We start from the raw sequence: 12,853 nt of genomic DNA on the forward strand, positions 1-12,853 counted from the left end.
TGGGAAGTAACAAAGTATAAGTACTTTATTACAGTATCTGTATTTTACTTGTGTATTTGTGTCACTTAATAAATTCTACCAATAAGATTTCTAATTCCTACATTTTACTATACAAATCTGTACTTTTTTTCTCACTACATTTTCAAAACAGGCTTGTCACTTGTTTTGTGATTTGCAAATGTTTAATTGAACTGTTTTTAAACAGTGGTTGTATTTATTGATCATAAAAAAAACTAAATTACTTTTACTTTTTTTATTTTTTACAAGTGTGTACAAACTTTTACTTGAGTAAAAATGCAATCTATACTTCAACTTTTACCAAAGTAAGTAAGCTGAAGTATTAGTACTTTTACTTAAAAATGGCACTTCTGCCTCCTCTGCTGTTTATTCCCATCTGCAGTTTAGAACCTCCCCTATCACTTGACAAAGAAGCTCTGAGCCCTTGCTGGGATTTGAAGCTATGCTCTCCTCACACTTGACGAGCAGCAGTTAGACCGTAGGGCCACTCCATAGAGCTGTCAGCACTACAGCCCTTCATGGTCAGTTGAAAATAGCAAAGCCTCCCCCATATGATAGGGTAAGTCCTTACCTGCAGATAAAACAAACTGCAAACAAATTAAGAAAGCAGGAGCCAATATTGAAAATTTTGAACAACAACATTTTATTGAAACAATTTTAGCTGCAGCCCATTTACTAATGTCTTTAACCATTTGAACCCTAGGTTTATTATTTAGTGATAAATTCAGAAACTATTGGGAATTCATTGGTAACTGTTTGGTTTAGCATATCTCGTGGAGTCCGACAGTGTTCAATTGTAGGGCTGCTGAAACTGATGGTAATTATGACAGTAATGTAGATCTGAAAATGAAGAAGTTTGGTCAACAATACATACCGAGTTGGGCCAATAACCCCTTATTGCTTTCATTCAGGTTCAACTCAAGTATGTATTGTTGACCAAACTGAGATGCAGAAGTAAAACCTAAGGAGAACTTTCTAAAGGAAACTAAGTTGAGTTAACTCAAAAAGAAAACAACCATCTATAATCAGCTAATTTATTATTTTTTGGGTTGACCTGACATAACATTTTTTAAGTGTATTAAAAACACGCATATTGATGAAGGGAATACATGGCAATGAAATATAGGAGTAGACATGGTTAATAATGTACATTTCTTATTTTATACATAACTTCCCCATTTATATATGCCATTTCTAAGCTAACAAAACAATACAAGCAAAACATCTTAACAAAACCTTTCTCTTTAAATAGCTTGGTGGCTAAGCTAAAAGCTTCACTGCTAGTGTCGTTAATAACTTGTTTAAAGGAACAATACAACACATGCGCAATACATCATCGAGGTTACACACAGTAAGTTATTAGTAAAATACAGAACATCAAAAAATCTGGCAGGATCATCAGCACAAGTACAGTAATGTCATTTCTGTACCGAGTCTGACCCAACGCAGTTAAGAGTCCTTAAAACCACAGCTATTATGTAAAAAAGTGCAGTTCCCACCCCTTCAAACCCCGTCAATCAAGGCGCTTAACCCAAGGCAAGTAAGATATATGAAACAGGCAGCCAGGCATTCGAGAGATAAACCCTTCCTTAACGGAAGTGACAGTATTTAGAGCATGCCTTGAATGAAGCAAGGCCCTCCTATGGCCGTCATGCAATGCCATCCACACTATTCAGCAGTCCAGCAGTCCTTAGTGCTCTCAAAAGCATCCTCATAACATGAGAGATGGAGGAAACAGGAAACATAGAGGAGGAGAAACGAATCAAGAGAGGATGATTTGGTTAGTGTTGCCATAAATCATTCATTATCGTTAGCTAGGCCTTTTGTCCCCTCTCTCTCATTCAGAGGCTCAATCCACTGGAGGCTCCAGTTGGCCGTCATGCAAGCAGGCATAAAGCAATAGAGATAGAGGTAGAGATGGAGAGAGAAGAAAGGTAGTAGAAGAAAGAGATACTGACAGTGAGAGGGACAGATGGAGAGTCGCTGAGAGAGAATCAGGTAGAGAGAGAGAGAGAGAGAGAGAGAGAGATGGGGAGATAAAGTATGATCAAAGAAAAGAGAAGGATATAGAGAAGAGGTAAAAAGGGTAAGGTAAAACAGTAAGTCAGAGGGGAATAAACTGAGGAGTTGCTGAGGCTGCACTCACCCGTTTGAACAGTCTATGGTCCATCAAGGGGCTTTGCGTAAACAGCAAAACAACACCAGATAGCTATTAGCACATACTGAGGTTCAGGTGGGTCGGGGAAGGAAGGGGGCCCAACTTAAAATGGGGGGTTAATAGATCCATGAGTGAGGGATGGGCTTTAGTTCCTTCTTTGAAATTTGTAATCCTGACAATAAGAAAAGGCACAAAGCCGCGCTGTACATTCCGATATGCTACTGAAACCTTGAGTACCACCTGATGCTTTTTTTTTACACCCTTAAAAAATAAAGGTGCTTCAAATGGTTCTTTGTTCAATGCCACAGGAGCATCACTGTCAGTGCTCCTGCTCAGTGTTACTGCTGATCCTAAGGGAGCTGGTGTTCGAGGCTCTGAGAGGTTCTCTTTTATGGAAAAAGTGGACCAGCTAGAGGTACATATCCAGGGTTCATTAAAGGTCAGAGAGCAGGATTCACTGCTAGCGCTGCTAACAGAGCAGTGAATCCCGAGCTAGCACCCTCTCGCATCTGGCGTTAGACATCTTACGGCGGGACGACTGGGTGGTGTCTTGATGGCATTAACTGGAAAGCTAAGGCTAAAGCTAATGCTAAGTCCAAAGCTAGCCCACTGGAACACCACTGTCCCCTGTTTTGCATGTTGAACAAGCTTGCCCCACTCGATGAAGTACCCACTGAGAATCTAGTAGCTAGTTCTTCAGTGGCTCCAGTCTCAATGTTTTCTATATATACAGGACGTGTGGAAACCGTGTGGGAAGTCTAAGGAACCTAAGGTAAAAGCTCTTCCCCACTTTGAAGGTTCTTCACAATTGTTTAAAGAACATTTGAAGCACCTCTGTTTTTTAAGAGTGTAGTATATTTATTGAAGCACACTAGAAAGCTGTCTACAAGTGCCATCCTTCTACCTGTCTACAAGTGCAACTCCATGCTGCTACTACTCTCTTGCTGCTACAGGCAATTCTGTGATATTTCTAGAATTCTAGACTAGACTAGAACTAGAGTTCAAGACTAGAACTATTATAGAATTGGATCGCAGATGTTTTATATCTCCAACGATATCCAATCCAGCATTTCCTGCTGGTATCAGCCTAATATCAGTACTAGGCACTGGATCTGTATTTGTTAAAGGACTTAAAATGAGACTAATCAGAGTTTAATGGACGTCATAGTACATAATATTCAGAAGGCTTCATAATCATGCCTGGTAGGTCTTAATCTTCAGATGAAGCTGAAATGTGAGTAACTAAGAGAGAGAGAGAAAGTGTGGCTGTAAGTGTATGTGGTGGGTCTCATCTGCACTGTGAAGGTGACCCCTGCTAAAACTTACCTATGGCGACATCGGAGCAGGAATCGCATGATTTTTCTGGCGGCCTGGTCTTGCCTCTTGGTCAGTAGACCCCTTCTGAAAGAGAGCGATGCAGCGTAGCATGAGTACAGATACTGCTTCCGTTTCGATTCAGTACTTCAGTATTGTATTTCCCACACTGAGATTTGGGGAATTTGGAATTCATCATGGTGTGAAAGGTGCTCCTGGGCTTCTACCTGAGTTTGTGCTGCACCAGGGCTGCAGCTGCAGCAGCGTGAGAGTGTGAGTGTGTGTTGGGCCGGCCTAGTTCCTTGTAGCTGCGGTAGTACTGCTGGATCAGCATGGCTGCCCGGCGACTCTGCTGGAACTTCTTCTGCTCGTGGTAGCTGCGGAATTTACTCTGGATAAGGATGGCGGCCAGCGTCATCTTCTTATAAAGTGCATACTGCCCAAGGAAGAAGCAAGCAGATGGATGTCAACAGACTTGTTCTATTTACTGTGTGGCAATAAATTCTAATCCTTTCCCGTAGTGCTGGCCAATATATCATCTACAGAGGTTAAATCAGTGCTGGCGTCCCAGAGAGAGATGGATAACTGCAATGTACTGCAGTGGACATCAACTGCCGGGTGCTTCAGATTGTTTTGAAAGGACAATTCAAATGAATGTAACCAAGCAGTACGTCTCCTTTCCAGAAATCTGCTTTCTGTCTAGTTAAGGTTTACAAATCCTGTGGAAGACGTAAGGCCCCCCTTGGAAATTTTAAGAGAAGCAGTACAGAACAAAACAGTCCATCCAAAACAAGCTATTTCAGGTAAGAACGTAGCATAAGCCTGATCCAGTAACGCTTTTTTAAACTATTAATTGATTAAATACACTATACAGACAAACGTATTGGGACACCAATGAGCCCTTGGTGTATTAAAAAAGAGTTTCTCCTGCTTTTGTTGGAGTAGCTGTCTCTACTGTCCAGGGAGCAAGGCTTTTTACTAGATTGCGAGTTAGAAAGAGATTGCATTCAGCAACAAGAGCATTACTGAGATCAGGATGTTGGAAGAACACCAAGCCAAGAGTATTGGATGGAGCACCATCATTCCAGAGAACACAGTTCCACTGCTCCACATCTCAGTGCATGCGCTAGCTCATGCCTGGCATTCGGCACGGTGCCAATAGGTTCATGTTTATCTGCTCCAGAGAGTCCTGTTCTATTGGCAATGCGTGTGTGCATTGGTGCAACTTAAAATAGCCCAATGCATTCATTAGAAAGTGTGTCCACAAACATTTGGACATATATACACTGTGGTATATATACACCGGTTTTCGCTGTGATTGGGATAGCGGTAGGCCCGTGGCAGTGTGTGTGAGGGTGGGAGTGAGTTAAACACCTCTAAATTCATGCAACTATCTTACTGAACATTAGTCATTTACCAACACTAAAAAATAGCCATAACAGCCTATATGACCAAATCATCTCCTTTCATTTAACTGTGTTTATAAAAAATAATAACAACAAAAACAACAAAAAAACATAAAGAAATGAAGTCAGTTGGCATAAAAATCCACTATTTCTTTAGACAGTGTAACTGCATGTGTGATACGATCAATCTGATAGATTTGGGTATTGATTGGAAGCTCAGTACTTTTGGACATTTCTGAAAATTTGGTTCCACAGAGACAAAACCACAGGACTTGTCTCATAATTTACATTGACTTTTAGGCTTTTCTAGGCTGTGGTCAATTGGCTGTGGTGGGAAACCAGCGGTTTAAAAGCTGTAAAAAATCTACTAATCTGTAAAAGCAAACACTGACGGGATATCAATAAAAAATCCCATGCTGACCCATTTTGTAAGTCAGAGAAAAAGAGGACAAATGGTCACCCTAATTAAAGATAAGCAACTCTACCTCCAAATAACTAGGAACTAGCTTTCCCAGATTACAGTAAAACAGTGCTGATAGAAATGGTCACAATACCTTCAAGGCTATCCATGTCAGCTTGTGGAAGAAAGAGGAAGCAGATGAAGAGCATAGCAAACATAGCTTTTACTTCTGGCAAGAGTAGAGGGGTCTGCACTGCAAGTTCCTACGCTTTGAGCTTACCTGTTTGTACTTTTTATAACAGCGCTGAATAACAGCAGCTGCCAGCTCCTGCTGCTCTCGGAGTGGACGCCCCTGCAGGAGGGAGGGGAAGACGGGGTAGTGCGGAAGGAGGGAGGACAGGAGGAAAGGAGAGGAGAAAAGAGGAGAGGAGAGGAGAGAAAGGTTAGCTTTCACAGGTAAGCCGCAACTGCCTGACCACGGAGACGGCATTTGATCCCTTTTTGTGGCTGGCCAAGAAGTCGTCTTACATTGGCCGAGATCCTGGAACTGGGAACTTTTTTGGGGGGGGAAGGGGTGGAGAAGAGTTCCAGACCAAAAGTGACATCTTCTGGAGCAGAGCTGGGGCTGCTCCTAACAAATGGTCAGGCATTGTACCATTGGAGACATTTGAGATGTTTGTTCAAACAATCAATGTAGTTCTGACTTGGGAATTTGGGCACATCCCATGTATTGGACAAATAGAGAGCAATGCAGTCATTCCCTAATAGGCAGGCCATGCTTAGCTCGAGCAATCACCCCATGCTTAACTGCAACACTGAAGCTACATCTGCCTTTTAAGCACACCATCCATTCAGTCACCTTTAAAACCCAGGATCTGAGACGTCTGAGAGGTTTTGGCTCTTTGCTTTACCTTGGTTTACAACACCACACAGTACAGTACAGCACAACCTTTGAGACCAGGCCACGATGAACACTGGCAAAACACCAAAAGAGACACAACAACAGCCCACATGTGCAGTGAAACTGGGATGCCCCTGAGCCTGGACAAAGCCCGGGCCTACCTTATACTTGCGGAAGGTGCTCTGGACCTGGCGTGCGGCCTCGTACAGTTCCCGCTGCTCGTGGTCAGACAGGGCGAGCTGGGTGAGGTCCCGCTCCTCTTTGCTGTGGGAGGCGTTGAGAAAGGCGCTCCAGTCTGCCGGAGAAGGAAGGCCCAGTTTCCCAAGAGGGCTCTCAGGTTCCGGCTGGCCGCCAGCATGGCCGCCGCCCAAGCCAGCAGAGGAAGCCAGGGGCTTGTTGTACAGGAACCTGGAGAAATCAACCATGGTAAAACATACCACTCAAATGAAAATGACAATAAATCCAGTGTAGCAGTGCTTTATAGCTGGATAAACCCCCTTCTGCATACACTGAGCTGCCAGTAGGAGGTACATCTATTATATACTTTGGTCAGCCATAACAATAAAACCACCTGCCTACTATTGTGTAGATCTCCCTCGTGGGTGGCAACAAACCAGCTCTGACTTGACGGGGCATGGACTCCACAAAACACTGCCAGCATGAACTTTGCCATCAATTTGTACCACATATCTTCTGTAGAGATCAGACCAGATGGGCAAGCTTACACTCCCCAAAACATCAATCAACCTTGGGCACCCGTGTTTGCCTGTTCCTTTTACCCACCTTTGGAGGTGCTCTGACCCAATGGTCTAGCCATCACTATTGAACCTTTGTTAAAGTGGCTCAGACCCTTGTGCTATCCCATTTTCATCACATCATCAACTTCATGAACTGACTGTTTACTTGCCTAATATGTAGATCCCTCCCCTTGAAAGATGCCATTGTAACCATATAATCACGGCAATTCACTTCACATCAGTGGTTTTATTGTTATGGCTGATCAGTGTAGGTGCTGGTTTTGTTGGTATGCAGTTAGTGACTGTAGTCCATCTGTTGCTGCACAGTTCAACACCCTGTCCATTAATAGAAAATGACCACTGCTGAGGAGGGATTGTTTATGGTGCTAGGCCTTTGTCAGCACAGCAGTGATTCTGAGAGGACAGTGGGGTTCTGGTGTTGCGCTGGTACCAGTGTATCAAGGCTAATAAATTGTGCATTGACAAGTGGAAATCTGATAAAACCCTGATTAAGTAGCCAGTGAGTGCAGGTTCAAGGTAGGTGTACTTAATAAAGTGGCAACTCAGTCTTACACATCAATCACAATCTGCTTTAAAACAAATGATCTGTACCTTTCTGCATCCCCAAGGTAAGTGGCCAACCAGCTCATGGTGGTGTTGACCCCGACGTTGTCCAGAGGCGTAGATTCTGCGGCGACAAAGTTTTCGCTCTTGATGCGATCAGGTGTTGCTTCAATGATGTGCTCTGCCAAAGTCATCATGTTCATCTGAAACAGGAAGAAATGCAGTTCAGGAGGAAGGTCTTGCCTATACCATGTTTATAGCTATTGAATACACCATTAATGCTACCTAATAATTACCTCCATGACTGATATTATATAAAAAGGTACACCATATTATCCAAATATTTGTGGATACCCTTCTAAAGACACCCATTGCTGACACGGTGTGCAAAAGCACACACAGCTTATCCAGTCCTTGTAGAGAAGTACTGCCAATAGAATAAGACTCTCTGGAGCAGATAGACATGAACCTTTTGCATTGAGCTGTGGAGCAGAGGAAGAACTGTGTTCTCTGGAATGATGGTTGGTGCTCCATCTAATACTTTTGGGATGAGTTGTGAGTTAGGGATAATGTGAGGTGGTGATCATCCAGCATTCTGACCTCACTAACACTCCTGTCTCAGAATGTAATCAAATCCTCACAACAATGCTCCAAAATCTAGTAAAAAGAACTTCTTCCCTGAACAGTTGAGACATTTCCTCCAATAAAAGCTGGGGAAATTTATTTTTATTTTTATTACCACTGATTTTGGAAGGATTGATGAATAAACAAGTGTCCCAATACTTTTGTCCACATAGTGGCCTCTATTGTGTTTATTCTGTGATATATTGGGATTGTGATATGCCTTTATATGATAACAATAATGATTCACAAGCAATATATATCATATATCTCTAGCTCAGCTAGGCACCGCAGGTATGAGTCCACAAATGAATGAACGCTCCACAATTTATGCCATGACTGATAAGCACTTCACTTACAATGAGGCTAAGCGGCTGTGATGGGTCTGCACGTTAAATAGCAAACGAAGTCTGATAAGGCCGTGCTGCCTCTGGGTGTGCAGTCAGAGATGACCTTTTGTCTCTGTTCTTTCTGCCTCACCTGTAAGTCCCCTGTGTTCTCCAGATCTTCTTGGCTCGCCAGCAGCTCTGAGACCGTCCCTGTGCCAGACACTTCTCTTAACCTCAGCCTGCTTGCCAGCCTTTCTTTAGCAAGCCCTCCAAACTGGCCTCGGCGTCCTACAGCCTGTCTGCCGCTCCACCGCCCACCTCCTCCACAGGCCGAGCCCAGCTTTGTCTGAGACTGCTCGCCTTTTCCTGCGTCCTTCTCCGCTGTGCCTTCCCTGGGCGCTTTGGGAGGGCAGGCTTTCGTTTTGTGCGCCTGCTCTTCCAGCCTAAGAGGAGCAGAGCTAGGCTTGCCTGGCCTTGCCTGGTTGCTCTCAGGATTGGGCTTGTGTTTCTTGGCTAATGGCGCATCGCCCTGGCTGTCGCTGTTGTAGAAACTGGAAGGTTCTGATCTGGGTCTCCTCAAGTCTGCAGAGATTAAAGCCAGAAGAGAGGTCTCCGATCAGACTAGACATGCAGGTACTCTCTGTCTGGATTTGGCTTATTGGACTTGTCTTTTCCCTTGTTCTCTCAATTTGGTGCCTTCAGTTAACCTACCCGTTCGTAGCTCCCCCTAGCACTAAGAGAGCATTTGCTGTTGCAAAACACACAGCTCTCGTATCTCATTTTTTAGAGGAGCCAAAAGTTGACACATACTTTAGTATCTTTAAGCATATTGCTACATCCTTATCGTTGCCTAAGGACTACTGTACACTGCTAATTTAATGCAAGTTTGTCTGAAAGGCTCAGGAGGTATGTTTGCCTTTGTCTTTATCTGAAAGCATGAATTCCGACGTTGTAATAACAGCTGTTTGCCTAATCACATGTCTAATCCAGACCCAGCGCCCCCACTAACCTGTGTTTGAGCTTGTAGCAGAGCTACTGATGCTGTTCCCTCTGAGTCCCACCGAAGCACTCTCACTGCCCCAAACGTCCATCCAGCTCTCTGTGGCCGAGCCTTCCCCAGATGGAGAGAAAGGCATGCTGGGAGTTGCAGTCAGTGTGCCTGGCTGCTGCTGTTCCTCCCTCTGGAGGTTTTCCAGACACTCCGCCAGCTTAGTGTGGCCACGGGACCGGGCTGTGGCCAACGGTAAGCGACCTAGAGAGTCAGGGATGGCCAGGGCACGTCGATCCCACTTATATAAAACCACTGCTGCCTCCATGTGACCCAGAGCACAAGCCCACATCTGAGGGAAAGGTAAAGCCAGTGACAATTTAGCACATCAGGAGCTACTGCATTCAGCTTGAATATCTATCAGAGAAGACATCCTCTTTCAGAGCTCACCAAGGGTGTGCAGGAGAAGTGGTCCACATTCAGGGGGTCCACCTCCAGCTCCAGATCAATGCTGTCTGCATGTTTAGTGCTGTGGGAGAAAGGAGTGGTGAATTAGCAATCAATACCAATACGTGCCAGTTTTGTGAGCACTAGAGCAGTGTGACATATGTGTGTATGTATACATGTCTAAATTATGTATTTTTATATATATATATATATATATATATATATATATATATATATATATAAATATAAAATAACATCTCATCATGAAGCCACAGTCATGTCAGAATATCATGACCACCCCTGGTTTGTAATGAACTTGACAGAGTTTGATACGCATAAATAAGCGAGCACACCAGTCAGCTGTAGCAGAGTGCAAAACCATCATCATGGACAAAGGTTGCGATTTGACTGGTGTCCAAAAGATATTATAATAGGCTCTGGAGAAAGGGTGGTAGCCTCTCAGAAACTGCTTCCTTTGTGGGATGTGAGAAGAGTGTACTTCTCACACATTGAGTGTTTCCCAACGACATAACAGTGGTGCACCATAGGCCACTGATTCCAGAGGGAAACGATGACTCCAGCGAGTGGTACAGAGCAATCAATGCACCACAGTGGAGCAGTGGTTACCTTCCACTGAGGGTGGTTATGCCCTCTATTAGGTAGGTGGTCATAATATGCTGATATTACTGTGTATGTACACATACACATACTATGTAAAAATGTGTTCTTGAATAATTGCAATAATTAAAAAGTGAAGTCAATTTTATGCAAATTATCATAATTTTTCCCCACATGATTTTTCAAATCTAAGGTTGCTTCCAAAATGGACATGGTAGTTTTCTTACCGCCATTTGATGAGCGTCTGGATAAGGGTAGCATAGCCCTGGGCAGCTGCAAGGTGAAGCAGGGTCATACCCCGGAAAGTCTTGGAGTGGATCAAGTGTTTGGACTTGGCCCAGCAGGCCCGGTTCATCATTTTCTCACACACCACCACCACGCGACTCTCGAAAGAGCTTCCAGCCTGGCCCTGGCTCTGACCCGTGGAGAACTGATGGGATACAGGACCAGAGGTACATGTTCACTACTGCTCAAAAGTGACTGGTTTCAAGACTATCAAGCCAATGTATGTAAAACTCTTCTGCTGGTTTAGAATAACGAACAGATCAGCACTGCAGATAAATTTATAATGAAACTAATATCTAGAATGCCTCATATTTAAAGTGATCTAAGCATAAGGAACATAAACTGACCAATAACTGAACCTAAAATGTACTAAAAAATAATAACTCATAAACTCTATTGCTTATTATTTAATACCGCCTTCTTCCTATAATTAACACCTCATTCTAATAATAAACAACTGAAAATGCTGACAAATAAACAAAGACTTAACAAAGGCTGATACACACCTGTGACTGGTCAGCATTGCCCCTTCCCTCTCCACCACCACCACCTCCACCTCCTGCTACTCCACTTTCAGACGATCCTCCGCTGCTTTGCTGCTGCTGCTGGCCGGCCATCTCCGCCATCCTGCGCTCCATCTGCTCCAGGCGCTCCAGGATGGACATTCTGAACTGGTTATCTGTGGCACAGACACACCAGAGGAGTCTATTAGAGTCCATCCCCACCTCACATTTGCCAGCCTGGGTAATGCGCAGTAAATGACCTACTAATAGGGGTCAAATGACTGCGGCAATGTCCATGGCTGCATTCCAGCTGGAGCCTCATCAAATGACTGACAGATAACATTAACTGACATTAACAGACAGACGTACAGACAGGGCTCCAAAAGAATCTGTGAGCGAGCAGGGCGAGCATTTCCGTTTCCGTTTCTGTTTGTAAACTGGTCAGCACAAAATGGATGTGGCCTAATATGATAAAATGGTGGGAAAGCTGCAGTTGTAAATCTATTATTTTTAGTTCCTTCAACCAGTTTAGACTAAAGATACTAAAACGCTGAAGCACTATTAAGCCTTGTGTGCCACTTTCTGTCTGTTTGTTGTGTATAAAACTGGCATGCAAATTTAAAGGCCAAATGCATGGCAAAAGTAGTGCAAGCAAAAGTTAAAGTTAAAGATGCCACATTTGGTTGGTGTTTCGCAATGTGTGGCGCAACAGATAACACCACTACCTGCCAGTGAGCAACCAAACAATGTGGGAGACTGGGGTTCAATTCCCGGTCTGGATGACTATGCTGCGCTACACCAATGGCAAGACACCAATGGCAAGACTCCTAACACTACACTGCGCCACCTCTGTAATATGCGTAACTCTGGATAAGAGCATCAGCTAAATGCAATAAATGTAAATGCAATTCCCAAAATCACCAAAAAGAAAAAGGGCTCAAAACAAAAGTTTGGGTACCATGCATGGTCACCACTTAAAGTTTGTGCTAGAGAAGCTCATGGCCTATGGAGAGACTTCCATCGCTGGTCTAAAGGACCCAGGTCACACTGCTTGCCATCAGCAGCCGGAGCCAGAAAAAGCACAACTGGCCTTGCTCCCTCCAGGTGGGTCCACAGGTGCACTGAAGTGGTGGAACAAACTTCCCCTAGGTGTCCGAACAGCAGAGTCCTTCGCTGTCTTTAAATGCAGACTGAAAACCCATCTCTTCCTAGAGTTCTTGGGCAAAGTGTAGTGCCGAGTATTATGGTCTCTATACTGACTTCTGTATTTACTGTGAAGCACTGGATAATGCTGTAAATGTAAATGTGTCTGCTAGCCAGTGCATCAGAGCTGGGTATTTGCCGCCTTCCTCCAAGAGTGTTGATTTGCCTGGTGACGTTGCATCGGCTGCAGGTCGAAAAGAGGCGGTGGCTGGTTGTGCATGTGTGGGATTAGGCATGTGCCAATCCTCACCTTGTCAGTGTCGGGAGCATTACATGTGAAATGTGGAGAGTACTAACATGTGAGTTGGGTAAATGGCTAAAATAAAAAAAAAAAAAAAAAAAAAACGATATACTATGATAT

General features: G+C 43.9%; 2 protein-coding genes across 9 annotated transcripts in view; both read right to left on the reverse strand.

Moving 5' to 3' along the window:
- vamp3 (vesicle-associated membrane protein 3 (cellubrevin)) overlaps positions 1–12,853 on the reverse strand; it is a 298,514-nt gene that overhangs the window by 24,745 nt on the left and 260,916 nt on the right. The window lies entirely within an intron of this gene.
- LOC140543323 (calmodulin-binding transcription activator 1-like) overlaps positions 1–12,853 on the reverse strand; it is a 363,513-nt gene that overhangs the window by 7,452 nt on the left and 343,208 nt on the right. For 4 of the 8 annotated variants that reach the window (XM_072666395.1, XM_072666390.1, XM_072666394.1 and 1 more), the window contains 12 exons: positions 11,293–11,465; positions 10,729–10,931; positions 9,887–9,965; positions 9,458–9,788; positions 8,600–9,030; positions 7,547–7,701; positions 6,359–6,605; positions 5,577–5,648; positions 5,451–5,471; positions 3,718–3,926; positions 3,503–3,577; positions 2,165–2,195 (listed from right to left, as the gene is read on the reverse strand). In XM_072666395.1, coding sequence (XP_072522496.1) covers positions 2,165–2,195; positions 3,503–3,577; positions 3,718–3,926; positions 5,451–5,471; positions 5,577–5,648; positions 6,359–6,605; positions 7,547–7,701; positions 8,600–9,030; positions 9,458–9,788; positions 9,887–9,965; positions 10,729–10,931; positions 11,293–11,465 — 2,027 coding nt within the window. The remainder of the gene's footprint in view (positions 1–2,164; positions 2,196–3,502; positions 3,578–3,717; positions 3,927–5,450; positions 5,472–5,576; positions 5,649–6,358; positions 6,606–7,546; positions 7,702–8,599; positions 9,031–9,457; positions 9,789–9,886; positions 9,966–10,728; positions 10,932–11,292; positions 11,466–12,853) is intronic. The other 4 variants (XM_072666393.1, XM_072666391.1, XM_072666397.1 and 1 more) reach the window with 4 other exon arrangements.

Source organism: Salminus brasiliensis, chromosome 21 (assembly GCF_030463535.1).
Source record: "Salminus brasiliensis chromosome 21, fSalBra1.hap2, whole genome shotgun sequence".
NCBI lineage: Eukaryota > Metazoa > Chordata > Actinopteri > Characiformes > Bryconidae > Salminus > Salminus brasiliensis.